We start from the raw sequence: 27,975 nt of genomic DNA, 5'->3' as shown, positions 1-27,975 counted from the left end.
TGACTGACTGCCCAGTCTGCTGCTCAGCTGTGTTCCCACGATATCTGCATTCTGATCAAGAAGTTGCCTCACACGATCGCACTATCTGCTTTGAAGAGCACCACCAAGACACGGGTGATCTAAGCTCCATCCTTGGGCTCCAGCATCTGCAACCAAATCCATGCCTTTCGCCCCGGCAGCAGCCAATCCCTCTCGTCCAGCCTCAGTTTCCTGATCTTAAAATGGGGCACATGAAATCTCTACCACTCCAGGCTGCTAGGAAGATGAAGCAATGTTTGCAGAGCACAGGGCCTGATAGGTCCCTGAAGCCAACGCTGCCTTCCAGGGGCCTTTTATGCTTCTCAACAGCCCAGCCTGGCAATGATTTTTACTGCTGTCGCCCAGCAAAGTGGACTAATTTCTACACAGCATCCTAGCTGGGTCTGGCAAGATGGCTCAGCAGGTAAAGGTGCTTGCTGGCAAGCCTGGCAACACGAGTTTGATCCCTGAAACCCTCATGTTGGACTCCAAGAAGCTATCCTCTGACCTTCACACAAGCTCTGTGGTACCTGCGCACTGACACACATAAATACATACACTGAAATATTGATTTTTTTTTTTTTTACAAAGAGAATACTCAGGTTAGTAAGCAATAAAGGCAGGGAAGATTTTTCTGGAAAGGGATATGCAGTAGGTATTCTAGCCTTATGAGGCAAAAAACCTATCACACCTACCTACTCTGCTATGCACTATGTGAACAGGAATGGCTGTATTCCAATAAAGTTTTATTTATAAAATCCAACAGTGGGTCATATTCGGTTCATGGGCTAAGTTTGTTAATCACTGATCTACATTGTGCTGTATGTTAAATAAATAGAAATGTTTATTATTAAGTATTAATTTAGGAACAATTATGTTCTTAATAGTTAAGTTTGAGCAAAATGAAATTCCAAGAGCCCAGTTCAGGAAGACACACATAAAAAGACCACACATATTTTTGAGCTTGCTCATCTCCCTCTCAGGGTTACTTCCCAACAGAGAAAGGAGAAACGGGATTCCAGGATAGCCCACCCTTTGAATAAGATGTGCTCTGGCTGTGAGTACTTGAGCTAAGCTGTAGACCCTGTCTTACAGTTGCTTGTTGTAGACAGAATGAATAGTGCCTACTTTCAGGACAGGACTTTTTTGGAATTCCAAGAGGAGACATGGCTCTGTGCACCACCTGCACTGTGTTGTGAACTTTCGCTCAGGACGCAGGTGGGATGTAGTCCTTGCTGGGTCAAAGCCCAGTCCTGTCCTCCTCTAATATGCAAGGACTGATGGTGAGAGACTTGGCTGCGTCCACCTCCCTGGAGGAAGGAGACTCAAATGGCCTCTGGGGCTTCTATTAGTGATGCAGTCACAGCTTGTGCTTGGAAATATGCAGGCAAGCTCTGTCCCAGTCAATCATTGACACAGCATTCACACCTGAGTTGTTAGCGCTGTGTCCTCTGGCATGGAGTCAAGAGCCAGGGGAGGCACAGTGTCTGGCAAGGGCAGTGTCCAAGCTGCAGCCACATGGGAATAAGATGCCCCAAAGGACCTGAGTTCCTCAGGCTCCAGAGAACCAAGCAGAGGTCATACATCCCAGAAGAGGAGGCCTGGGAGCGACGCCTCTCAAGCTGGCTTTCCTGGTGGTCCACTTCCTTCATTCCCTCATTGTACAGTGATCTCTTTTCCTTTCTTTTTTTTTTTTTTTTTTTTTCCTTTCTTTTTTTTTTTTCCATTTTTTATTAGGTATTTAGCTCATTTACATTTCCAATGCTATACCAAAAGTCCCCCTTACCCACCCACCCCCACTCCCCTACCCACCCACTCCCCCCCTTTGGCCCTGGCGTTCCCCTGTACCGGGGCACACAAAGTCTGCGTGTCCAATGGGCCTCTCTTTCCAGTGATGGCCGACTAGGCCATCTTTTGATACATATGCAGCTAGAGTCAAGAGCTCAGGGGTACTGGTTAGTTCATAGTGTTGTTCCACCTATAGGGTTGAAGATCCCTTTAGCTCCTTGGGTACTTTCTCTAGCTCCTCCATTGGGGGCCCTGTGATCCATCCATTAGCTGACTGTGAGCATCCACTTCTGTGTTTGCTAGGCCCCGGCATAGTCTCACAAGAGACAGCTACATCTGGGTCCTTTCGATAAAATCTTGCTAGTATATGCAATGGTGTCAGCGTTTGGATGCTGATTATGGGGTGGATCCCTGGATATGGCAGTCTCTACATGGTCCATCCTTTCATCTCAGCTCCAAACTTTGTTTCTGTAACTCCTTCCATGGGTGTTTTGTTCCCACTTCTAAGGAGGGGCATAGTGTCCACACTTCAGTCTTCATTTTTCTTGAGTTTCATGTGTTTAGGAAATTGTATCTTATATCGTGGGTATCCTAGGTTTTGGGCTAGTATCCACTTATCAGTGAGTACATATTGTGTGAGTTCCTTTGTGATTGTGTTACCTCACTCAGGATGATGCTCTCCAGGTCCATCCATTTGGCTAGGAATTTCATAAATTCATTCTTTTTAATAGCTGAGTAGTACTCCATTGTGTAGATGTACCACATTTTCTGTATCCATTCCTCTGTTGAGGGGCATCTGGGTTCTTTCCAGTTTCTGGCTATTATAAATAAGGCTGCTATGAACATAGTGGAGCATGTGTCCTTCTTACCAGTTGGGGCTTCTTCTGGATATATGCCCAGGAGAGGTATTGCTGGATCCTCCGGTAGTACTATGTCCAATTTTCTGAGGAACCGCCAGACTGATTTCCAGAGTGGTTGTACAAGCCTGCAATTCCACCAACAATGGAGGAGTGTTCCTCTTTCTCCACATCCTCGCCAGCATCTGCTGTCACCTGAATTTTTGATCTTAGCCATTCTCACTGGTGTGAGGTGGAATCTCAGGGTTGTTTTGATTTGCATTTCCCTGATGATTAAGGATGTTGAACATTTTTTCAGGTGCTTCTCTGCCATTCGGTATTCCTCAGGTGAGAATTCTTTGTTCAGTTCTGAGCCCCATTTTTTAAGGGGGTTATTTGATTTTCTGAGGTCCACCTTCTTGAGTTCTTTATATATGTTGGATATTAGTCCCCTATCTGATTTAGGATAGGTAAAGATCCTTTCCCAGTCTGTTGGTGGTCTTTTTGTCTTATAGACAGTGTCTTTTGCCTTGCAGAAACTTTGGAGTTTCATTAGGTCCCATTTGTCAATTCTCGATCTTACAGCACAAGCCATTGCTGTTCTGTTCAGGAATTTTTCCCCTGTGCCCATATCTTCAAGGCTTTTCCCCACTTTCTCCTCTATAAGTTTCAGTGTCTCTGGTTTTATGTGAAGTTCCTTGATCCACTTAGATTTGACCTTAGTACAAGGAGATAAGTATGGATCGATTCGCATTCTTCTACATGATAACAACCAGTTGTGCCAGCACCAATTGTTGAAAATGCTGTCTTTCTTCCACTGGATGGTTTTGGCTCCCTTGTCGAAGATCAAGTGACCATAGGTGTGTGGGTTCATTTCTGGGTCTTCAATTCTATTCCATTGGTCCACTTGTCTGTCTCTATACCAGTACCATGCAGTTTTTATCACAATTGCTCTGTAGTAAAGCTTTAGGTCAGGCATGGTGATTCCACCAGAGGTTCTTTTATCCTTGAGAAGAGTTTTTGCTATCCTCGGTTTTTTGTTATTCCAGATGAATTTGCAAATTGCTCCTTCTAATTCGTTGAAGAATTGAGTTGGAATTTTAATGGGGATTGCATTGAATCTGTAGATTGCTTTTGGCAAGATAGCCATTTTTACAATGTTGGTCCTGCCAATCCATGAGCATGGGAGATCTTTCCATCTTCTGAGATCTTCTTTAATTTCTTTCTTCAGGGACTTGAAGTTTTTATCATACAGATCTTTCACTTCCTTCGTTAGAGTCACGCCGAGATATTTTATATTATTTGTGGCTATTGAGAAGGGTGTTGTTTCCCTAATTTCTTTCTCAGCCTGTTTATTCTTTGTGTAGAGAAAGGCCATTGACTTGTTTGAGTTAATTTTATATCCAGCTACTTCACCGAAGCTGTTTATCAGGTTTAGGAGTTCTCTGTTGGAATTTTTAGGGTCACTTATATATACTATCATATCATCTGCAAAAAGTGATATTTTGACTTCCTCTTTTCCAATTTGTATCCCCTTGATCTCCTTTTGTTGTCGAATTGCTCTGGCTAATACTTCAAGTACTATGTTGAAAAGGTAGGGAGAAAGTGGGCAGCCTTGTCTAGTCCCTGATTTTAGTGGGATTGCTTCCAGCTTCTCTCCATTTACTTTGATGTTGGCTACTGGTTTGCTGTAGATTGCTTTTATCATGTTTAGGTATTGGCCTTGAATTCCTGATCTTTCCAGAACTTTTATCATGAATGGGTGTTGGATCTTGTCAAATGCTTTTTCTGCATCTAACGAGATGATCATGTGGTTTTTGTCTTTGAGTTTGTTTATATAATGGATTACATTGATGGATTTTCGTATATTAAACCATCCCTGCATCCCTGGAATAAAACCTACTTGGTCAGGATGGATGATTGCTTTAATGTGTTCTTGGATTCGGTTAGCGAGAATTTTATTAAGGATTTTTGCATCGATGTTCATAAGAGAAATTGGTCTGAAGTTCTCTATCTTTGTTGGATCTTTCTGTGGTTTAGGTATCAGAGTAATAGTGGCTTCATAAAATGAGTTGGGTAGAATACCTTCTACTTCTATCTTGTGAAAAAGTTTGTGCAGAACTGGAGTTAGATCTTCTTTGAAGGTCTGATAGAACTCTGCACTAAACCCGTCTGGTCCTGGGCTTTTTTTGGCTGGGAGACTATTAATAACTGCTTCTATTTCTTTAGGGGATATGGGACTGTTTAGAAGGTCAACTTGATCCTGATTCAACTTTGGTACCTGGTATCTGTCCAGAAATTTGTCCATTTCGTCCAGGTTTTCCAGTTTTGTTGAGTATAGCCTTTTGTAGAAGGATCTGATGGTGTTTTGGATTTCTTCAGGATCTGTTGTTATGTCTCCCTTTTCATTTCTGATTTTGTTAATTAGGATTTTGTCCCTGTGCCCTTTAGTGAGTCTAGCTAAGGGTTTATCTATCTTGTTGATTTTCTCAAAGAACCAACTCCTCGTTTGGTTAATTCTTTGAATAGTTCTTCTTGTTTCCACTTGGTTGATTTCACCCCTGAGTTTGATTATTTCCTGCCGTCTACTCCTCTTGGGTGAATTTGCTTCCTTTTTTTCTAGAGCTTTTAGATGTGTTGTCAAGCTGCTAGTATGTGCTCTCTCCCGTTTTTTCTTGAAGGCACTCATAGCTATGAGTTTCCCTCTTAGAAATGCTTTCATTGTGTCCCAAAGGTTTGGGTACGTTGTGGCTTCATTTTCATTAAACTCTAAAAAGTCTTTAATTTCTTTCTTTATTCCTTCCTTGACCAAGGTATCATTGAGAAGAGTGTTGTTCAGTTTCCATGTGAATGTTGGCTTTCTGTTATTTATTTTGTTATTGAAGATCAGCCTTAGTGCATGGTGATCTGATAGGATACATGGGACAATTTCAATATTTTTGAATCTGTTGAGGCCTGATTTGTGACCTATTATGTGGTCAATTTTGGAGAAGGTACCATGAGGTGCTGAGAAGAAGGTATATCCTTTTGTTTTAGGGAAAAATGTTCTGTAGATATCTGTCAGATCCATTTGTTTCATCACTTCTGTTAGTTTCAGTGTGTCCCTGTTTAGTTTCTGTTTCCATGATCTGTCCATTGGTGAAAGTGGTGTGTTGAAGTCTCCCACTATTATTGTGTGAGGCGCAATGTGTGCTTTGAGCTTTACTAAAGTTTCTTTAGTGAATGTGGCTGCTCTTGTATTTGGAGCATAGATATTCAGAATTGAGAGTTCCTCTTGGAGGATTTTACCTTTGATGAGAATGAAGTGTCCCTCCTTGTCTTTTTTGATGACTTTGGGTTGGAAGTCAATCTTATCAGATATTAGGATGGCTACTCCTGCTTGTTTCTTCATACCATTTGCTTGGAAAATTGTTTTCCAGCCTTTCATTCTGAGGTAGTGTCTATCTTTTTCTCTGAGATGAGTTTCCTGTAAGCAGCAAAATGTTGGGTCTTGTTTGTGTAGCCAGTTTGTTAGTCTATGTCTTTTTATTGGCGAGTTGAGACCATTGATGTTAAGAGATATTAAGGAAAAGTAATTGTTGCTTCCTGTTATTTTAGTTGTTAAAGGTGGCATTCTGTTCTTGTGGCTGTCTTCTTTTAGGTTTGTTGAGGGATTACCTTCTTGTTTTTTCTAGGGCGTTGTTCCCGTTCTTGTATTGGTTTTTTTCTGTTATTATCCTTTGAAGGGCTGGATTCGTGGAGAGATAATGCGTGAATTTGGTTTTGTCGTGGAATACTTTGGTTTCTCCCTCTATGATAATTGAGAGTTTGGCTGGGTATAGTAGCCTGGGCTGCAGTTTGTGTTCTCTTAGTTTCTGTATAACATCTGTCCAGGCTCTTCTGGCTTTCATAGTCTCTGGTGAAAAATCTGGTGTAATTCTGATAGGCTTGCCTTTATATGTTACTTGACCTTTTTCCCTTACTGCTTTTAGTATTCTATCTTTATTTAATGCATTTGATGTTCTGATTATTATGTGTCGGGAGGAATTTCTTTTCTGGTCCAGTCTATTTGGAGTTCTGTAGGCTTCTTGTATGTTCATATGCATCTCATTCTTTAGATTTGGGAAGTTTTCTTCAATAATTTTGTTGAAGATGTTTGCTGGACCTTTGAGTTGAAAATCTTCATTCTCATCCACTCCTATTATCCGTACGTTTGGTCTTCTTATTGTGTCCTGGATTTCCTGGATATTTTGAGTTAGGATCTTTTTGCATTTTCCATTTTCTTTGATTGTTGTGCCGATGTTCTCTATGGAATCTTCTGCACCTGAGATTCTCTCTTCCATCTCTTGTATTCTGTTGCTGATGCTCAAATCTATGGTTCCAGATCTCTTTCCTAGGGTTTCTATCTCTAGTGTTGCCTCGCTTTGAGTTTTCTTTATTGTGTCTACTTCCCTTTTTAGGTCTAGTATGGTTTTGTTCATTTCCATCACCTGTTTGTATGTTTTTTCCTCTTTTTCTGTAAGGACTTCTACCTGTTTGATTGTGTTTTCCTGTTTTTCTTTAAGGACTTGTAACTCTTTAGCAGTGTTCTCCTGTATTTCTTTAAGTGATTTATTAAAGTCCTTCTTGATGTCCTCTACCATCATCATGAGATATGCTTTTAAATCTAGGTCTAGGTTCTCAGGTGTGTTGGGGTTCCCTGGACTGGGCGAAGTGGGTGTGCTGGGTTCTGGTGATGGTGAGTGGTCTTGGTTCCTGTTAGTAAGATTCCTCCGTTTACCTTTCGCCATCTGGTAATCTCTGGAGTTAGTAGTTATAGTTGACTCTGTTTAGAGATTGTTCTTCTGGTGATTCTGTTACCGTCTATCAGCAGACCTGGGAGACAGATTCTCTCCTCTGAGTTTCAGTGCTCAGAGCACTCTCTGCTGGCAAGCTCTCTTACAGGGAAGGTGCGCAGATATCTTGTATTTGGACCTCCTCCTGGCCGAAGAAGAAGGCCCAAAACAGGACCTTTCTCAGACACTGTGTTGCTTTGGCAGTTCCCAGGTGGTACAGACTCTCACCTAAGCAGACTAAATTCCTAAGTTCCTTGGAGTCCCGGGACCAAGATGGCGACCGCTGCTGCTGTGGCTTAGGTCGCCTCCCCAGCCGGGCGGGCACCTGTCCTCCGGTCCGGAAGGTGGCCGGCTGTCCCCGGCCCACACAGGGTGCTGCCTCAGCCCCTCTGTGCTTCTGCCTGTTCCAGAGGCTGTCAGGTTCTCTGGCGCACCCTCTCACCTGTTCAGACTAATTTCCTAAGTTCGGCGGGTCCCGGACCAAGATGGCGACCGCTGCTGCTGTCCTCTTTTCCTTTCTTTCCTTTCTTTCTTCCTTTTTTTTTCTTTTGAGCACCAAATATGTGCCTGACAGCTCACAATGAAACGTTTACTCCAAACCGTGACAACGGTTTCAAAAAGTGATACACTTACAGAAGTCATATGACAATGTCCAGGGCAGGGGACGGGGTAGTAAGACAGAATGACATGAACAGGGGAACCACTGGTGCAGGAAGGAGTTGAGGCTGCAGCCATGGGCCCAATGACTGGAAGGTTAAGCTCATTTGGAGGCTTTTTTGATGATGTGCTTCTTTGTCGCCTTTGAAATGGGGTCACTACGTAGCCCTGGTTGGCCTGGGGTTCAGGCTCCTCCTTCTCCAGTCCTGAGGGCTAGGGTTATAGGCATGAGGCATTATCCCTTACATCACTCCTAGTTGTGTCTACTAAAGCTGAGCATTCCATCTTCTGTAGCCCAGAACTACTGATGGAAGGTAGTCACTGTGCTCTGGGTAAACAACCCTAGGGTTCCAGCTGTAGGAACTAAGGGGCAGGTAAAGAAATGCGTATTGGTAGAGGTTGGGAACATGGGTATTCCTAGGTGAGAGGTGGGAGGCTTTTATGGAACTTGTCTTTCTCAACATACTAAGACCCTGAAGGACTGCCAAGGACCACACCCCACACCCATTTCTTTGAGTATCAGTTACACGCACATGTTTATTTTGTGAAAACTCATCAAATGTACATTATCATTGACTTCCGCATGGAATAAGATTCATTGTGGTTTTTCACACAGGTCAAATGCACTTAGGATGGTGGTTTTCAATCTGGGGGTCTTAACCCCTTTGGGGATTAAATGACCCTTTCATACTGGTTATATGCCAGATAGCCTGCATGTCAGATATTATAATTAAAAACATTAGCAAAATTACCATCATGAAGTAGGGATGAAAATAGTTACGTGGTTGAGTGTCACCACCACACGAGGAACTGTATTAGAGGGTCACAGCAGCATCAGGGAGGTTGAGAGCCGCTGGCTTAGGAATTGTGGTGGTTCCTGTTGTCATATTGACTGGCTCTAGAATCACCTGGCAGAGGGGGCTCTGGGCACAGGTGGGAAGGATTCTCTTTATTGGGCTAACCCATGCTAACCGAGGGTGAGAACCTTCCCCAGGCAGGTACAGGAGGATGAGAACTGGAGCAAGTGAGCAAGCACTGACGTTCACTGTTCTCTGTTTTTGGGTTTTTGATGCCACATGACCGGCTGCTTCCAGCTCCTGCCCACCACCATGACTTCCCTGCTGTGATGGGCTGTGCTTTGAATTGTGAGCCAGACCAAGCTTTTCCCTTTCTTTGCTCTTGCCAGAGGGTTTTTGTTTTTATTTTTATTGTAGCAGCTAAACTGTAACTAAGACACTGAGGTCTCTTTCAGTGGCCTCTGCATTCTGGGTGGACTACTCAGTCTTTTTTTTTTTGTACCTCCTCATTTTTATTTTATTTTATTTTTGTTATTAGATATTTTCTTTATTTACATTTCAAATGCTATCCCAAAAGTTCCCTATACTCTCCCCCTGCCCTGCTCCCCTACCCACCCACTCCCACTTCTTGGCCCTGGTGTACCCCTGTACTGGGGCATATAAAGTTTGCAATACCAAGGGGCCTCTCTTCCCAGTGATGGCCAACTAGGCCATCTTCTGCTACATACGCAGCTAGAGACACGAGCTCTGGGGGGTACTGGTTAGTTCATATTGTTGTTCCACCTATAGGGTTGCAGACCCCTTCAGCTCCTTGGGTGCTTTCTCTAGCTTCTCCACTGGGGACCCTGTGTTCCAGCCTGTAGATGCCTGTGAGCATCCACTTCTGTATTTGCCAGGCACTGGCATAGCCTCATACGAGACAGCTATATCAGGGTGGACTGCTCAGTCTTTATGAGGCAACTTTTCCTGCTTTGGGGCCTTGGCATGGGTGTTCTGCTCTATCTCAGGCCTCTTCACCTGGGCTTTCTTCCTAACTTGGAGGCTTTCCTTTCCTTGCCTTCTGCTTACCTCCTGGACATTTTCCAGATTTCAGCTCCCACATCATTGTCCCTATGAAACATTTCTTGATCGTGGCTTCCAGGTCAGATATTTTTACTACAGGTTCATATAACTTTGCTCCAAACACTTCCTTTGGGTCTGATTATACACCTGTCTGTGCAGGGAGCTTCAAACACTATGATAATTTGTTTATTTTCTACTCACATCAACATCCTAAGTATCTAAGTATGGCACCTTAATACAACAAAGGAAAGTCAGTACTCATATGTCCAGTAAATGAATAAAGGAACTAATGAGCCACAAATGATGCTTTGGCTTCATCTCAAAGCTATTCAAAACAGATTCTGTTTTATTCAAAAATGATTTCAAAACTTCTCTTCCACCCTATACCAGACACTGATACCAATATAAATAAGAAATTAACCTCATTTTTTTTTGTCTTGTGAAATTGACGTTCCTAGGAAAGGCACGTCTGTCTGTATGCAGCCATGTTCATTCTGGCACCATATGTCTTTCCAGAGAAATATGTGTCCTCACTTTAGAGGCTAGGAATTCTGCACTTGGCTTCTCCCATGTGGCAGCTGAGTTATGGAAGTTGAAATTTTGTAAACTTAGAGGATATTTGGGTCTCAGTGAGAGCATTAGAATCATAGATGCAGGAATTGCATTTTCCCTAAATTTAAAGAAATATGTGATTTTTTTTTTACTTATATTTTAAGAAAAGCAATTCATTTTTCTATCACCTTCAAGAGGGTTGAGGCTGCTTCCTCTCAGGTTTGATTCCTGGATGGACTGGTGAACTGGCAGTTGGCAAGCTGAACCGTGCTTTCCTCTTTTGAAAAATGGGAATCAGTTGCTGTGAAGGCTTAATGTAATAAGTACAATACTCAGTACAGGGTCTTGGCTGTGGAGAGAAGTTAGGGACCGTTAGCTGCTGTTAATAGATTCATGTCTTGGAATTCTGGAGAAAAAAAGAAAGCTGAGATCCTCATTAAACCTGCGAAGACTAGGATTCAAGACATGACACTTCTGTTCATTGAATTCAGGGAAGTTCTGATAGTATCCATTTGATTGTCTCTCTTCAGATGTGGTTGAATCAACAGCTTTGGTTGTTTGGTTGAGAAGACAAATTAGCAAGAAAGCACTTTTGTTCAACAACAGCGATGAAGTGGCCGATTTTGTGAAATCCAGGCCCTTGGTCATCGTTGGCTTCTTCCAGGTAGTGGGGTGGAGAGGTGGGAGGTTATTTCCGAGTCGTGAACTCTGTGTTGGGGGGGAGGAGGGGTTCTAACTTGGATAGGGTCCCTGCTCAATTTCCCCGTCCACCGAGTGGGTGTTTCCAGGGAGCGCCTGGTTCAAATGAAGAGAGAGAACATAAAAGTTGAAATGTTAGAAGTTAGAGGATGGGGGAAAAATGGAGAGAGTAGGAAGAAATTGACATCCCTATTTAGTTGGTTTTGACACTGCAACTGACGTGTGGGGGATCTACTTAGAGTATCGGAGACTTAGACAATGTCTTTGTTTTCTGACTTGGGGATGATTTTCACTATGACTCTAACAGGTGCCTGCTACTGTGCTTAGGCTAAGCTAGTCTCTAGGGATCAAACCTTATCCGGACCCAGTGGGGAAGACGCTTGGGAAAGCATATAAATAATTTAAACGCGACTACGAAATGTCTTATGGTCACTTCCTATTGATTTTATTCTGTAAAGTTATAAATGTTACCAAGAATGTTTTCTTGTAGAAAATGAGTTTTTCATGTGCCTTAATTGATTTACTCTGGACCGGACAGTTCTCCGTCTCTCTGTAGACATCAGTCTTTGCTATCATATTTATACGAGGAGAAGGCAGAGCTCTTCCCTTTCTGCTTCCCCAAGAGGATTCTTGCCCCAAATATTCTCTCATGCTGAGTGCTGAACCTCGAAGGCCAGAAGTGCAGCTGCATCTCGATACCAGTTCACATTTGCTGCTGTGCACAGTCAAACCGAATCACTTCCTCTGAAGGTGATTCAGGAATTGATTTTAAAAACACTCTCAAATCGTGGGTTAGAACAACTTTTAATAATAGGAAGAGACTCAGTTATGGTCATTGATTGGCGAGAATTTGCTGTGTGGGGTTCAGTCATAGCTAGAGAATCATCCTAGGTGGGAAACTTCCATAAAAACGGAGACAGACCACCTAGCAAAACCCAGGACTTAGGAAAACAAAGGCGTAGATGGAGTATTCTCTCTACCTTCCCCTCAAATAAGCTAGGCACTGCTCTCTCCTCCAGATAATCATAGAATGGTCTTTCCCAAACAGGATTTAGAGGAAGAAGTGGCAGAATTATTCTATGACACCATCAAGGACTTCCCAGAACTAACGTTTGGAGCGATACAAATAAAAAATTCTTTCGGGCGATTCCATGTGATCCTTGACAGTGTCCTGGTGTTTAAAAAGGTAGGAGCCAGGCGTGGTGGCACACGCCTTTAATCCCAGCACTCAGGAGGCAGGGGCAGGAGGATTTCTGAGTTCGAGGCCAGCCTGGTCTACAGAGTGAGTTCCAGGACAACCAGGGCTACACAGAGAAACCCTGTCTCAAAAAAGAATAAATACATAAATAAATAAATAAAATAAAAAGGTAGGGTGTGGCTCTAATGATCATGAGGGACCTTTCACATCACACTAAGGGACAACATTTGGGGACAAGCTCTGATTCCATTAGCTATGACCTAAGTGTCACTGGACTTGTTGACTTATGAAAGATCTGTTTTCTGGGTCCCCTTAGGGAATAAATGTTTCCAGCTTCTCTGCCTTTGCCAATATCTGTCATACATGGAATTTAGGAAGTTCCTTCACAAACCCTATTAAACTTCTGTTAACTATATTCTATCTACATATCTAAAGTTCTGTAAAACAAATCAATTATAAAATCAAAAGCCAAATAGCAATTATGGAAAATACATGCCAGTTTTTTATTTATTAATGATAAATACATTTATTTTAAGTACTTGGATTCTGTATTATATCTATGAGCAGAGAGGTATATTTTTATTTATCTACTAATTTTATTGTAATAATTTTTAGTTTGACATTATAATTACATAATCTACCCCTTTCCTTTCCTCTGTCTAACCCCTCCCATGTACTCTTGTTCTTTCTCAAATTCTTGATCTCTTTTTCTTTAGTTGTTATATACATGCACACACATCACACACATACACAATTAAATGCATAGATAAAGCCTGCTCAGTTCATATAACGTTATAGGAAGGTATGTGTTAAGCAGCTAAGCATTGAACACTATGGTTAGACTAGTTTTAAATCCTGGCTCCAGAGTTGAGGGATGATTCAATGGTAGAATACATGCTCAGCACATGTAAAACTTAGGGTTCCATCCTAGCACTAACTAGATAACAAACTCCTGAGACCATTATTACTAACCTAGTTATCTTGGATAGGTTATTTCACTTCTCTGTGTCACAATTTCCTCGTGTGGAAAGTGTAAGGGGTATGAATATAACGAAGAAAGAAAAAGAAGAAAAAGAAAGGGGAAAAAGTGGGAGACCACTATTAGCACCTTCCAACATCACCAATTGTTTGGAACTCCTTGGGCTAAGTGAACTAACACATACACACGCTTGGGACGATGGTAGCTGGACAGCTAGAGCTCTCTAATTAGAATTACGGGGCTGCTGCTGTGACCAGCAAAGAGCTGGAACTTTATTCAGAGGACAACTCAGGACTATAACACATTGAAGCAAGAAAACAAAGACAAAAAAAAAATCAAGTTTGTGCTCTAAAACCATCAGGGTGGCTGGTGTCAGGGGCGGGGAAGGCTGGAAGGAAGCAGGGGAGAGGTGGAGAGGTCACTGGGGAAAGCATTTCAAGAGTCTAGGAGAGAAGTTTGTACCAAGTTAGGACGGGGGTGGGGTGGGGGTGGGGTGAAGGGAGGGACTACTCACAGACTGTAAGTCATCACATGACCCCTATGTTTATCCAAATCCTTCTGGAAAGCAGTTACATAGCAGGATTAGCTATGCCAACTACTCATTAGGAAAGAAAGCAGAGGGGTGAGGAACTCAGAGAGCCATCAGAACACAATAAAGGTGTGACCCTTTGGAGGTAGGAAGGCTGATAGATGGGGCTTTGACCACAGGAAGTTGATTGGAGGAGCCTCTCAGGAAGAACTGGACCTTATGGTTCTGGGCTTGCCTTTATATCCCTGATGCCTTCAGCCATTGTTTGGTGGCAATGTGACATGGTGTTCAGCCTCAGTGCAAGTATTTTGGTGGATTTCAGAGCACGGCAGCTGGGGCTGTCAGTCAGTCACATTCCCTATCACACACACAGACTGATTTGCTCAATGTTCATATCTATCAAGTACCTGGGTTATGTACTACTCCTGACAATGTCCTCAGTGTTTTACTTTCAAGCCGGGGTGGGGGTGGGGGTGGGGGTGGGGGTGGGGGTGGGGCGGGGCTGTGCTCGTTACATCTGTTAGGTGTATATATTATGAAAGCTACTGCCGTCTAACATGCTTTCCCTCTGGCTCAAGGGAAAAATCGTGAAACGTCAAGAGCTTATTAATGACAGTACAAACAAAGACCATCTCAATCAAGTCATAAAGCAACAGCTCACAGGCTTTGTGATTGAGTTAAACCCTGAGGTCAGTGACAAAGGAGTCCAGGGGAACAGCGGGGACCCTTGTCTATACTCTGAATGACAGGTTTCTCTTGCAATTTCAGAATAAGGACCTGATTTATGAGCTGAACATCTTGAACCACATGCTGCTCTTTATCTCCAAAAGCTCAGAGCCGTACAGCACCATAAGCCGGCATTACAGACAAATTGCAAAGGAATTCCAGAACAAGGTTTGTAGCCCAGCTCATTTTTGAAAGCTCTTTAATGGCGTCCAAGAGCAGCATCAGACTCTGAGGGTAGTTGTCTTTTCTGCTCATTATAAATTAATTCAGGAATTATTACGTGCACATAATTTGCATGTATAGTTCACAATTTACATATCAATGCTCCATAATGTCTACTATCTTAGATGAGTCTGTTCCATTCTTCCTTTGCGGGGAGCCAAGCCTATGGTCTTTAACTCATCTTAGTAAATATGCTAAAGGTATTCAAGTCTACATTCTACAGAGACTCTGACTTCAGTGTAGAAAATACACACTCAAATCTATGAGTACATTTCCTGGTACTTGTAACTGCGATCCGCAGCATCAGTGGAAAGAAATCACCTCTTATCCTCATGCCTGTGACTTATTACATTTGGGCTATGAAAGGTCACCTCTTATACCTTATGCCTGTGTGTAACACACTTACTGCATCTGGACTGTGAAAGGTCACCTCTTATACCCTATGCCTATGTATAATGGCTAAATACATCTGGGCTATGAAATGTCACTTCTTGTATGCCTGTGTCTATGTGTAGTGACTTACTGCATCTGGACTGTAAAAGGTTTTTTGTTTTGCTTTGCTTTGCTTTTTCATTTAAAGTTATTCTGAAATCAAATGATGATGAATATAAACACAGAGTAAAGGCACTGAAGTATAAACACACTAGTTTTCTAAAAGATGCTCCCCATAACAGACTCCCTTTGCAAGTATTAATCTATTTTGTTTCTCAGTGTTATACTTTTGGATATTTAATGTCACTGACTGTGATCTGATGGTTCTTTTGACTTCTCATGAGCTATAATAGTCAATACTTAACCATATTTATTTTTTTTAAATATTTTTAGTATGTGGGTATGTGTTCACATGGGAATATGTATCCCACAGTATGTGTGTAGACATCAGGGGACAGCTGTCAGGGGTCTGTTCTCTCTTTCTACCACGTGGGTCCTGGAAATTGAACTCCAGTTGCCAGGTTTGGCAGCAGACATCTCTTTCTGCTGAGCTATCTTGCTGGCCCTCAACTGTATTTCTTCCCTTAATCCTTTAATGTAGCTGGAATTTATTTTGGAATAGATCAGGAGATAGAGTTCTAAATTCTTGTTGCCACAATCAGAGGGCATCCCAAAATGCCATTACTGAGCCATAGATAAAGGTCTGACTAATATTGTCCCACTAAACCTTACCACTTTACACCTACTAGAGTATCTGGGATATAGAAATAAGTGGTACTTATTGGATGTTTTAGATAGGTTAACAGTCTGTTCTGTTTTGTTGTTTTTTGTTTTGTTTTGTTTTTTGTTTGTTTGTTTTATAGTTTCCATAGAACCCAGAAGACTGGCGCATTGACTCTTGTGGGCAAACCTTTGGATGGATGAATGGCCTGAGAGTAGGTGTCAGCAGATGTCTATAGAAGCCTCTAACTCATCTCCTTGCATCCATTCCTGCTTACTCTCTGTAACTAATTATTTGCAAATTTCCACCCCAACACTCTCTGACTTAATACCATCTTGACTCTTGCCAAACTGGACCCAAGCTTCTTACTGCCCTTCTGATCTCCACTTTCACTTTCATAGCATCTGATTTCATCCCCCATGATGCTCTCCATCATGGTGCTGGTGTTTCACTTGCCTTTCCTTTCTACAACATTCTAATTTCTATGTTCTTTTTTATACTAGGGCTTTCCTCCCTTTGCATTGCATTTCTACTTGATGGACTGCTGTTCCCTGTTCTGTTTGCTAAAATGGAATTTTTCTCTTGGCGTGCTCACTTCTCTGAGTCCATGTCTTGCCTCATCTGCATGGCTTCTCTGCTCCATCTGTCTGTTGTGTTTTCTAACCCTCACTATCTGAATGTGCTTCTTATCCATGTCCTCCACTGGGATGTAAGATCCACAGAGCAGAGATTCCATCTTCCCTTTATAGCACGAATGTCGGTGAACTGTTCAATAGCACTTGGTACTTGAACATTTATTGTATAAATGTATGAATAAACAGGTTATGTGTTTCCTTCATAGAGTAAGTTTGAATTGACATGTGGGAAATAGTTTTCCACTTGCCTGCCATTCACTAAACCAGGCTTTTGCACACATTCTTTTTTCTTGTCTTGTCTTGTCTTTTCTTTTCTTTTTCTCTTCCTTTCTCTTTCTTTCCTTCCTTCCTTTCTTTCTTTCTCTTTCTTTCTTTCTTTCCTTCTTTCTTTCTTTCTTTCTTTCTTTCTTTCTTTCTTTCTTTCTTTCTTTCTTTCTTTCTCTCTCTCTCTTTCTTTTCCTTCCTTCCTTCCTTCCTTCCTTTCTTTCTTTCTTTCTTTCTTTCTTTCTTTCTTTCTTTCTTTCTTTCTTTCTTTCTTTCTTTCTTTTTCGAGACAGGGTTTCTCTGTATAGTCCTGGCTGTCCTGAGCTCACTCTGTAGACTAGGCTGGTCTCAAACTCAGAAATCTGCTTGCCTCTGCCTCCCAAGTGCTGGGATTAAAGACGTGTATCACCATTGTCCGGCTGTTTTGCACACATTCTTAAAACAACCCTCTAAAGCAAGTATGATCAGGATCAGTATTTTACAAAGGGAACCCAGGCATGGAACAAGAATGAATGCTCAGGACTCGCTCATTTCCTGAAGCTGTGTGGATTATGCACAGCATAGAAGTTAGGCTGAGGGGTCTGCATGTCTGCTCATGGGTACAGGAGTGAGCCTGCCTGGGGGTGCTCCTTAATCCTTGCTACTTGGGTTTCATTAGTTCCTAGCTTCTCAGTGGTTCCCTTCCCTTGATCTGAGCGGTCCAGAGCCACAAGAAGTTTTGCTTGATTTGGCAGATTCTTTTCGTCCTGGTGAATGCGGATGAACCTAAAAACAAACGCATCTTTGAGTACTTCCAGATCTCAAGAGTCAATGTCCCATCTGTTCAAATCCTGAACTTAAGCTCTGACGGCAGGTACAAAATGCCCACCGACGACATAAACTTTGAAAGCCTCAAAAAGTTCTGCAACAGCTTCCTCAGCAAAACTGCCAAGGTAAGCCTGCTTTCAGGTAAGTCACGACTGGAGCCTGAGGACCGCCTTACAGTCCAGCTACAGGAAGAGAGAGAACAGAGAGCGTGCCGAGGTTCAACGTGACACGAGTCTCTTCATCTCCCCCCGTAAATCACTGCAGCTTGAGGCTGCAGATACGCCGAGGCTGGAGATACGCTGCCAGTTCTTCAGTCATAAAGAAAGTTCCTAGGCGAAGTTCATCTGTTATAGAGAGCTGACTTGTCATCGAAAGGAGGACTTCATCCTTACAGCCTCTTCTTAGAGGATCCCTCTGACCTAGGGTTAAGAGAGAAGGAGATAGAACAAGTAGCAGCCAGGAGTGAGCCTCAGAGCTTCAGAGAGAGACCTTTAGTGTGTGGGGGCTGGAGAGGTGTGGGTTCAGGAACTTAAAACATAAGCACCCTTCCTTGCTGACGGCATGGCATAGTATTTACTTTACAAACTGAAGCATGTTTGAGAGTAAACAGAATCCTCCAAACATGTTTTGGATAATGACGGGAGTATATGGAGAGTCTTCAGATAACATCTCTGGCTGATCTATTCCTATCTATCTGTTTCCATGGGGACCCTGCCTCCTCTTTAGCCTTCTCAGGAGGGGATCTCTTCTCTGACTTACATGATCATGAGGTCAGATGGAAAACCTGATGTCCTTTCCAATGCTTCCAAACCATTCTTCATGCCTTTGGCATCAATCACACCACTTACTTCCATCCTAGGTTGCCATCCTCTGGTCATCTCCCTTTCTCTGATGAGCCCCTCAGGGCAGGCTATCTGCTTTACCATCTTCCAAGACACTAACATCCCACATGCGTATCTCTGTTCTCTGTGAATTGACAGGTCCACACCATCTCAGCCACCTACTCATAGGCTCATAATCCAGAGCTGGAAGTTCCTCCAAAGGCCTCATTTCAAGCTTCTCTTCCTCTTAATTCACTTCACCACAGACCACACTGCTAAAGAGCCTCACCCTTCCCATGACCTTTGATCTTTGGTTCCTATTTCAGTCTTTAGGGTGCCATTCTCCACAAACTTGGATTTTATGTTTTTTTTCCCTTACCTCTGATAACTTTCTCATCCTCTCCATGTTCCATTTCTTCTATACCTTGAAGGTATAGAAGATATACACACACACATATACATACATATACACCTGCAGGCAAAAATCCAACTCCTGCTGAGCCCACTTAAGTTTTATTCTACTTCTATAGTAATATTGGAGATGAGTAACTTCACTAAGAAACTGACTGACCTTGTAGACACATCAACCATACCTTCCTCTACCAAGAAATGTCTTCTCAGCATCTCTGTATAAATCTCTCTAACCTCTTTAATTATACACCTCTTTAATTTTAGGTCAATTTCTCTTCCAGTCCCATTCCTACCTTCTCTCTCAGCTCAGCCCTCTAGCCATGTACCAGCAAGGGAAGAGAAGTCTTTATGTTAGAGACGTCCTTGCATTCTGTTACCACATCTACAATGTGCCCGAGACCTTCCCTAGCCTCTCTCTTCTCTCCAGTTACACGCAGGGTGTTTTTCCATCATTCAAAAGCCAACATGTTCTCTTGTGCTCCTGGAACACAGATAAACATTCCCCACCTGACCAGTGATTTCTGTCTGATCTACCTATTCCTAGTTCCTAATTCTTCATTGTCTGCATCGTAGCTCATCTTCTATGGCTGGTTTCCCACTGCCTTTATACTTCCAGTGAAAGCACTTTCAAGTCATTTCCAGAGTCTATGAGGTAAAGGAGGGATAGCATCATTAAAGAGAAGGCTTTAAAGAGTTTGACAGAAGCCAGATGGCAAGGACTTCATAAGCATATTAAAGACTTGGCATTCCATATACCAGGAGAAACCAGATTTCTGTGATAAAAATGGAGCCTTAATTGTAGGAAAGAAAGGCATAGTAAGGTTTTGAAGGCGATTCAGAGGGAATCTATGTGAGAAGCATGGGCTAGCTAGACTAGAGCAGTCACAGGGAAATGGAAAAGAGCAGGTATAGATTCAAGAGATACCTAGGAGTCAGTGATAGTATAGAAAAATAGATTCTAAGATTTCTAAAACTTTCTTTAAGCCAAAACAGCTGCTGAATTCACTCTTTCCATCATCCATTTGAAAATTCTTGAGCTTACTTTATTTTTTAATTTTTATTAGATATTTTCTTTATTTACATCTCAAATGCTATCCCCTTTCCTCTCTGACTCCCCCCCCCCATTACACCCCCCCCCACCAACTTACCCACTCCCACTTCCCTGTCCTGGCATTCCCCTACACTGGGGCATCGAGCCTTCACAGGAACAAAGGGCCTCTCCTCTCCCTGATGTTCCACAAGGCTATCTTCTGTTACATATGCAGCTGGAACTATGGGTAGGTCCCTCCCTGTGTGCTCTTTACTGAGGCCTTTCTATGAGCAGATACTTGATAAGAGAAGAAAAGAAGTCCTTTATGGCATACTACCTAGTATGGCAGAAGAATAGAAAAGAGGAAGTGAATGCTAATTCTGAAAGCCACACAAGGGGACATTTCAAAGAACTTATGGTAGCAGGACCTCATATAATTTGGGAAATCCCAAAGCATTTCTCCAAAGAGCATCTTGAAGGATAACTATGAGTTAACTGGATAGAAGAAGACACAGGGTAGAACTCAGAGAAGACCTTCTAGGCAGTGGGCAGAAGGTACCAGTCGGAAGTGGCTTAGGCTTTGGAGCAACTGATGATCAATCAGTATAGCTGAAGAAAGCCAAGAGGGAAAGTAGTGATGAGCTTGGGGGACACCGGCATGGAATCACCTCGATCTTGACTCTCACAGTATAATGAGGAAAGCCATTGTTTTTGAGCAGTCTAATTGAGAAACTAGTGACATGAATCTCACTGTCATCTGAGAATCCCAAGAATTGTGTGTGAATAAATTGCAGCCTAGAGCTCCGAGTCCCTCTCAGCATCCTGACCCCAGGCTGCTCTGGACAGTGCTGAGCTGTCACTGGGTTTGTGACTATCTCTGCCTTGCAAATCCTTTAAGAGCGCTTGTCTTTCCAAGACAAAGCCTTTCATTGTTTCTAGCAAAGGTGGGGAACACCAGTGGCTTGTTCTTTTCTGTAGCAGGGAGTGTTAGACCTCTTGAATTTGCTTCCTAGAAACACAAAGCCAGTGAAGAGATTCCAAAATATTGGGACCAAGGGCCAGTGAAGAAGCTCGTGGGGAAGAACTTCAATGTGGTCGTCCTTGATAAGGAAAAGGACGTGTTTGTGATGTTCTGTAAGTATCTCCAGAGAGACAGTGAGAACCTAAGGGCTCCCATACTTTGCAAGTAGGACTTTGGAATTCTTAGCCAGTACAGTCTCTAAACCCTCCTGAGGATTATATCCTGACTCTCAAAAGGATGAGCTCAGGATGGCAGCAGCCATAGCCACATTAATTCTTCCCATGTATGAATGCTCTCCACCTAATCCAGGCCTAGGATAGTGTGTAACATTGGTAACATGGCTGGCTAACATGACTTGGTTGGATCCAATAGTATGTTAGGACTCAGACTTGATTCAATTCACTCTATACTTATGTCATTTAATTACCTACCAAATTCTCTTGAAAGCAGCTACTGCTGTGCTTCCCTGCATGGATCACTCAATAGAATCTCTATCTCTATCTCTATCTCTATCTCTATCTCTATCTCTATCTCTATCTCTATCTATCTATCTATCTATCTATATATATATATATTCCCAGTATCACCCGTAAGTGTTAGAAACTGGATTTGACCATTTTCAGTCTGGCTCCAGCACCTACATACATACTATCATCCACATTTCCCCTACTTTGGACCTTATCTGGTTCATCCAATGTTCCTGTAAGGTAGGGGCACACATGTTTCATGTCAAGGACTTTGTATAGTATATGGCAGGTTGCAAGCACTCCACAAATAGTGACTGCTGTTACTCCATCATAATTATTTCCACTACTGACTAAGGACTGTGGCCCTTTCCCATCATCTTTGTTTTATATGCCAGCCTCTCCAAACTAGAGCCTTCTTTCCATGAGACACTGCAGAAGGTGAGTCCAAAGCTACTTCAGACAGGCAAAGGTAGCATTTAGTGAGCTGCTGCACCAGGCTAGGCTTGGGTCTAGCAAGGTGGTGAGGAAGGCACATTGACTTTCTCCACGATACAGGTCAAGGTCATACAGTAAGTACTAAGAGCCAAAGTAAAGCCATCCCTGTGCCGAGTCCATCGTACACCCTTTCACAACCTCAATGAAGCAGACACTTGGCAGCTGACAGTGCTTCTGAGAGCTGTACAGCTGAGTCATAGCTCTCTACTCCCTTTCATCACTGAGCTGGGGAAGCCTTTCTCTACTTCCAGGACACACAGAGTTCTGAGAACACTCATTTGCTTCTGATGAAAGGCAAGAGCAGCTTCATTTTCTTAGAAGCAGGGCTGTTGGATTGCACCCTGGGGCTTCAGCCATTATAGTCCTCCATGTACCTAGCCAGGGCCTATTAAGCTCCAGGGGGTGTCTGGGTGCTGCAGGCAGGAGGTTTGGTCACTGGGGGTACTTGGTTGATAAATGGATAGATGTGATTGCAAAAGTACAATGCAGGGCCTCTGAGGCCATTCCTCCCACAGGGTGAAACTCTTGAGGTCTGAACTTCAGATGAGGGCAAACCAGTGAGGTCTGGCTTCCCCTGTTTTGAATCTCTGTTCTGGTCTCTTTCCAAAGGGCCAGCTGTCTGGGCCACTCAAAGCTCAAGGAACTTTCCACAAGAAAGGCCAGTGTCCCCTGCCAAGGGTAGTTGTCACAATTTTAAGACATACCTGTTTAGCATCCTGAGCATATTTTCTTCCAAGGGACCAAAAGGCGTGTTTGATTGTTACATAATAATATATGTTATGTAACTTTATACCATGCCATATTTGTAGTCCAATCAAGGCCAAGTGACCTGTCATTCAGATCCTATTCCCTTTGCTTAATTCTCTGGATGACCTTGGGCAAGTAGCTTAACTTCTGTGCTATAAACACATCATTTTCCCTCAAACATAACAATGGCATAGATGTTTTCCTTGGTTTTCTCTTCAGCTGCAGTGGAACACTATTCTAACGGGAAAACTTTTGTTTTGTTTTATTTCAAAGACCATATTAATGCATGGAAAATGTTAGTGTCTAAGAGCACCAGGACTAGGCTTAATTTTTATTCTGATTTACTTAATAGTGATCATATACTGAGATATAAAGATAAGCTTTAAATAAAAGAGAGTGTAGCCTGCTGAGCAGATACACGGTAAGAAGACAGCAGTGGTGCGATTTGGCATCAGCTTCCAGAGTCCTGGGCAGCAGGAGCTGAGAAACATCCTTCTTTTCCAGATGCTCCCTGGTCTGAGAAATGCAGGGTGCTGTTACCACTGCTGGAAGAGTTGGGCATAAAGTATCAAAACCACTCCACAGTCATCATTGCTAAGATTGACATAACGGCAAATGACATTCAGCTGGCAAACCCAGAACAGTACCCATTCTTCAGGCTTTTCCCTACTGACTCACAAGAGGTGAGAGACTCTTGGGACCATGTGGTTGAAAATGTTAGGTCTTTACCAGGAACGCAGCTTCTCTCCAGCTCAGCCTTCTACTGAACATTCTTGGCTCTAGTCCATATTATGTTCTCATATTTTCCAGCATATACCACACAAGTTCTAAGACTTATTATTGCATACAACTTGAGTCCATTCCTCATTGTTGACCAATCTCTATATCAACTGGATATGGATGTTTTGATTGGACAGAGGCTGAAGCTTTCTGTAGTTCAGACCACAGAGAATAAAGGATGTCTGTACAGGAATATTGGGATGGAATGCTACCAGATAAAAGAATGTATGCCAGACATCAACAATCCTTTTTATACTTGGGAATACTAGTTCGTGCCCAACCATCATCACCAGGGCTGGAGAACCAGACTCTCTATGGGTCTTTGGTAGATGGAAAGTGATATCAACCAAAGAGGCCTGAGTCAAGATCCTTCTTCCAGAGATGAGGGGCTGAGAGGAAGGAAAATCATAATGGCATAGGTCCATCTATGTATGAAATGGGTCGGGGTGGGGGGCGCAGAATCTGGAGGATATATACAACTAAAGTCTTCATGTGGACTTGGGACTCTGGAAAATCGTAGAGATTTAAATTCGATTATAGAAGGGGTCATGGACACTATAGGTAGGATGTATAACCTGAGTGATAAGTTGGGCAGGACGACTAAAGCACTGTGAGTGCACATGATCTCATCCCAGAAGGTGCTTGTAGAGAAGCTGGAGAAAATGAGGTTAGATTGACAGGATGAGGCTAAGAGCCACTGATCTTAAGTTATATGATTAAAAAGCCCCTTTAAAGGCCCACAAAGGAAGGGGAACTATTATGACTGCTTGCTGATCATGCAGCATTTTATAAAATAACAACAAGTTTCCTTATTGTTACAATGCTACTAATACCTGCTACTCATAAGAGCACATGCATGTGGTACTTACCATAAGCCAAGCACTGCTTTAAGCTCATTTCCTGTATTAGCTCATTTAATCCAACAACATAGTCGAGGAAGCTCCTGGAATTAATGCCATATGAGAAAACTGAGTTCAGTAAGGGGGCCATGAGGGTATGTAATCCAGCCAGGGGTTGGACCTATAAAGTATGGCTTTGTAGTTTGTATATGGCCCGTTCCTCATGTCCCCTGATGAGAGAGTTTTTAATCCTTATTTCAGAGCCATGGAAAAGGAAGCTCACAGAGGTTAAGGCATTTTTTTTTGAGTAGGTCTAGGTAGTTCGGAATCTGATGCTGGGTTTAGTTTTGTAATCCTCTATGAGCAACTTACAGGAAGAAGCTTCCATCTGAATCCTGCTCTGCTGTCTTTCTAGGCTGTCATGTATAAAGGAGAACACACCATGAAGGGCTTTTGTGACTTCCTGGAAAGCCATGTCAAGGTTAGGATTGAGGAAGAAGATGAGGTAAGACGCACATCTACAGGCTGGGTTTTCTCTCCTACACACAATTACCAGGAAGTCCATATAAAAAATCATGTCACGAGTTCCATCTATTGTCTCATTCTCTCTAGAGATGGCTTTGAGGCTGCCCTGGACAGCCATCTACTTTGAGTGAGCTCACTGGTTATTTTATGGGAACTTGTGACAAGGAAGTAGGAATGTCAGTCATTAGATAACAGACTCTCAAGTAGCATACAGCCTTCAAAACGGCTGGCCGCTTGTCACATTCCTGAGATGGTGATCAAATGTCATGATGGGAGTCTGACCTCTGGAGTTGCTGTCGTTATGGATGTGACCACAGTCTCCTCTTTTTCCTAACCATGCCATAGTGAGTCACCTTCTAGAAGGTGCCATCTAAATCAGTTAGGATGCCTTCTGTTGATAATATCAAAGACACCCCCTTGCCTGCTTCAGCAGCCAGGGGTGTTTATCCCATTTACCTGTAGGACATTTGGCACAGCTGGACCCAGACAGTCATATCTGCTTTCTATCTTCCTCTGTCTTGGAAGTTTTCTCAAGCAGTCACTTCCCATAAATAATCACTTCCCCACAGTTCCAAACATACCTCCTCCAGTTTATAAAGAAAAGATCCATTTCTCGGTAGTTGTAACATGCATGCTAGAGAGGGATGTTATTAAGTAAACCAAAATCACCTGATCTGTCCTGGAGTTAGGGCCTGGGCAGCCACACCTGTCATATAAGAAGTGTCCCCTCTGTCAAAAGGGTCAAAACCATAGTTGGACACTGTATCGCCTTTATCTATGAAGAAACATAAGCCACAAATGATTCTTTCTGGGCTGAGCCAGAACAGAATTATTGTTTTTCACTACAATGTTCACACATACTTCCTTATTCTGCCTTCCCTTCCTTCTTTTATCCCCACATTTTTTTTTTACCAGCTATTGTACATTGAGCAAAATGAAGAGGAGGAGGTGTTAGCTGAGCCAGAGATTCAGCTCATAGAGAAGTTGCCTGAGAATCCACTGCTCAAAATAGAGGACACAAGCAAACAAGACAGGCCAGTGAAAGAGTCTCCTGTGCTGGACAGTATAAGAAAGCCAGAAGAGCCGGAGAGAAGGAAGGAAACAGCTGAGAGGGAGGCGGCGGCAGCTCAGCCGAAGGAACAGCCAAAACCAGAGAGAAAACTGGAAGTCAAAGAAGAACTTTAGCTTCTCCGAAGCCAGGGAGCAAGGATCCCAGTTCCAGGTCCTGACATCAGTTTCTGAGTGGATCTACTCTAACAATGCCATATATCGAATGGTAGAGTGGGTGGGGGTTAGACAATAAAGCCTTGTGAGTGTCTTTCATCTGGTTTGCTCATCTCTTCTTTTTCCTGATTGGTACCACCTGGAAGAGCCACTTGGTCTGGAATTCAGCCAGGGCTGCAAGGGGAGCCATTAGGCCAATACTGAACAAGTGTTCGTAACTCTCTGGGTCCTCACCGATTTTTAGAATATCACTAGAGGCCAGTTTCATTGTCCCCATTTGCAGATGAAGAGATGGAGACACAAAGAGACTGACTAACCAGTCAGAACCACATAGTTTGAGAACTGTTGCGCCTGTCTCTTAGATCACCCTAGAGCTCCTCTCTTTAGCCACTATGTGTGCAACCTCCCTCTAGTTGGGCCCTCGGGAGTTTGGCTAAGTCTTGCAAATGAGCTGTGATGACAGGTTTGCGCCATATGAGATCCAGTGACAAGCTCATCTCTAGATGTCTGCATACCAATAAGTGACCCATCATTATGCAATCAGGCCGGACTCATCCTCTGTGGCTTTGTCTCTTACTACTGTAAACTTGATAACCTATATGATTTTACCCATTTCCCCTCCATGGCACTCAACTCTCCTCTTCCTATGTGACCCTACTTATGTCCTATGTGACTCCAGCTGCTTCCTTTGATGAGAGCCATCCTGTTCTTTCTATGTGACTCTGCTCACTTCTTCCACGTGACTCCACCAATCTGTCTACATTGCAGAGTCACTCACAGTTTCTTGAGAGCAGAAGACTCAGAACTGATCTGTCCTCAATGTCCTCCCTACACTTTCTCCTCATAATCCACATATCTAAAGCTATAGAGATAATTTCATGCACTATAGCTTTCAGTACTATCGTATCTACTGTCTCTACCCTGTAACTGGTATCTTCATGACATCTCGAATATTTCCAATTTCTCTATTGCTGCAAAGTCTTGAGAAGTCTAGTCTTATGGATCTCCTTTTCTCCTCAGGTCTCCTGGTCTCCACACACCATTCACACTTCTTGAATATTCTTTGAACATAACAAATTCTCTCCATGGGTTTGTTCCCTCTACCCAAATTCATGCCTTCAGGATACTTACTCTGCCCCATCTTCACTCATCTCTGCTTTGGTCATTCAAATCTCAAATGTAGCCATTTCTAAAAGGCTCTCCAAGAGAATAATATTTGAAAGCATTTTGCTATTCTATCAAGTGATCATACAATGTCTGCTCCTGCCACCACCATGACCATCCCCATGAATACAGACACTGCCTTCTTAGTGTTTGCTGTATGTGTTCTGTGTGGTACATTGTAGATAAATGCTGTAATAAACATCTGTGGAGCAAATTGAATCATCAGATAGCACCCTCTCTCTGAGAGGCATGATCTCATGGTTATCCCCAAAGCATGAGGTAAGGACATTATCCCAGGTCCATGCTGGTTTCCGTATTGATTGTTTCTAACACAAACTTAATAGATTAAAACAGCACGGATTTATTCTCACATGTTTTGAGACGCCAGAAATCTGACACCAGTTTCAATGTTTAGACTTGATGCACACCTGTAATTCTGGTACTTAGGAGGCAGATGCAGGGGGACTATGATTTAAAGCCCATTTTTAAGCTGCTGGGTGAGAACCTGTCTTGATTTTTTTTTCACATTGGGCTAAAAGTCAAGGATCATCAGGGTTGGTGCATTCTGGAAGAAACCTTTGCCTTGCAGCTTCCCAGAGGGCCGCCAGCATTCCTTGGCTTGTGTTTGGTCCTGGAATCACTGTGACCTTATGCTCCATCCTCACATTCCCTCTGCATTTATCCTCTAAGCACCGTTGTGCTTGTATCCAACCTT

The 27,975-nt window shown here is 42.8% G+C and overlaps 1 protein-coding gene across 5 annotated transcripts in view; it reads left to right on the top strand.

Moving 5' to 3' along the window:
- The window catches only part of Pdilt (protein disulfide isomerase-like, testis expressed), a 42,451-nt gene extending 16,256 nt beyond the window's left edge, over positions 1–26,195 (top strand). For 3 of the 5 annotated variants that reach the window (XM_030242994.1, XM_030242995.1, XM_006508214.2), the window contains 9 exons: positions 11,055–11,188; positions 12,272–12,409; positions 14,508–14,618; positions 14,698–14,823; positions 17,664–17,861; positions 21,012–21,132; positions 23,233–23,411; positions 24,763–24,852; positions 25,788–26,195. In XM_030242994.1, coding sequence (XP_030098854.1) covers positions 11,055–11,188; positions 12,272–12,409; positions 14,508–14,618; positions 14,698–14,823; positions 17,664–17,861; positions 21,012–21,132; positions 23,233–23,411; positions 24,763–24,852; positions 25,788–26,057 — 1,367 coding nt within the window. In that variant the 3' untranslated portion in view covers positions 26,058–26,195. Of the gene's footprint in view, positions 1–11,054; positions 11,189–12,271; positions 12,410–14,507; positions 14,619–14,697; positions 14,824–16,172; positions 16,245–17,663; positions 17,862–21,011; positions 21,133–23,232; positions 23,412–24,762; positions 24,853–25,787 lie in introns of those variants that run through there. The other 2 variants (NM_027943.1, XR_001777999.1) reach the window with 2 other exon arrangements.
- Positions 26,196–27,975: the final 1,780 nt, after the last annotated feature.

Source organism: Mus musculus, chromosome 7, assembly GCF_000001635.26.
Source record: "Mus musculus strain C57BL/6J chromosome 7, GRCm38.p6 C57BL/6J".
In the NCBI taxonomy this organism is placed as follows: domain Eukaryota; kingdom Metazoa; phylum Chordata; class Mammalia; order Rodentia; family Muridae; genus Mus; species Mus musculus.
The sequence above is the reverse complement of the archived record's forward strand: the minus strand, read 5'-3'. Positions and strand labels throughout refer to the sequence as shown.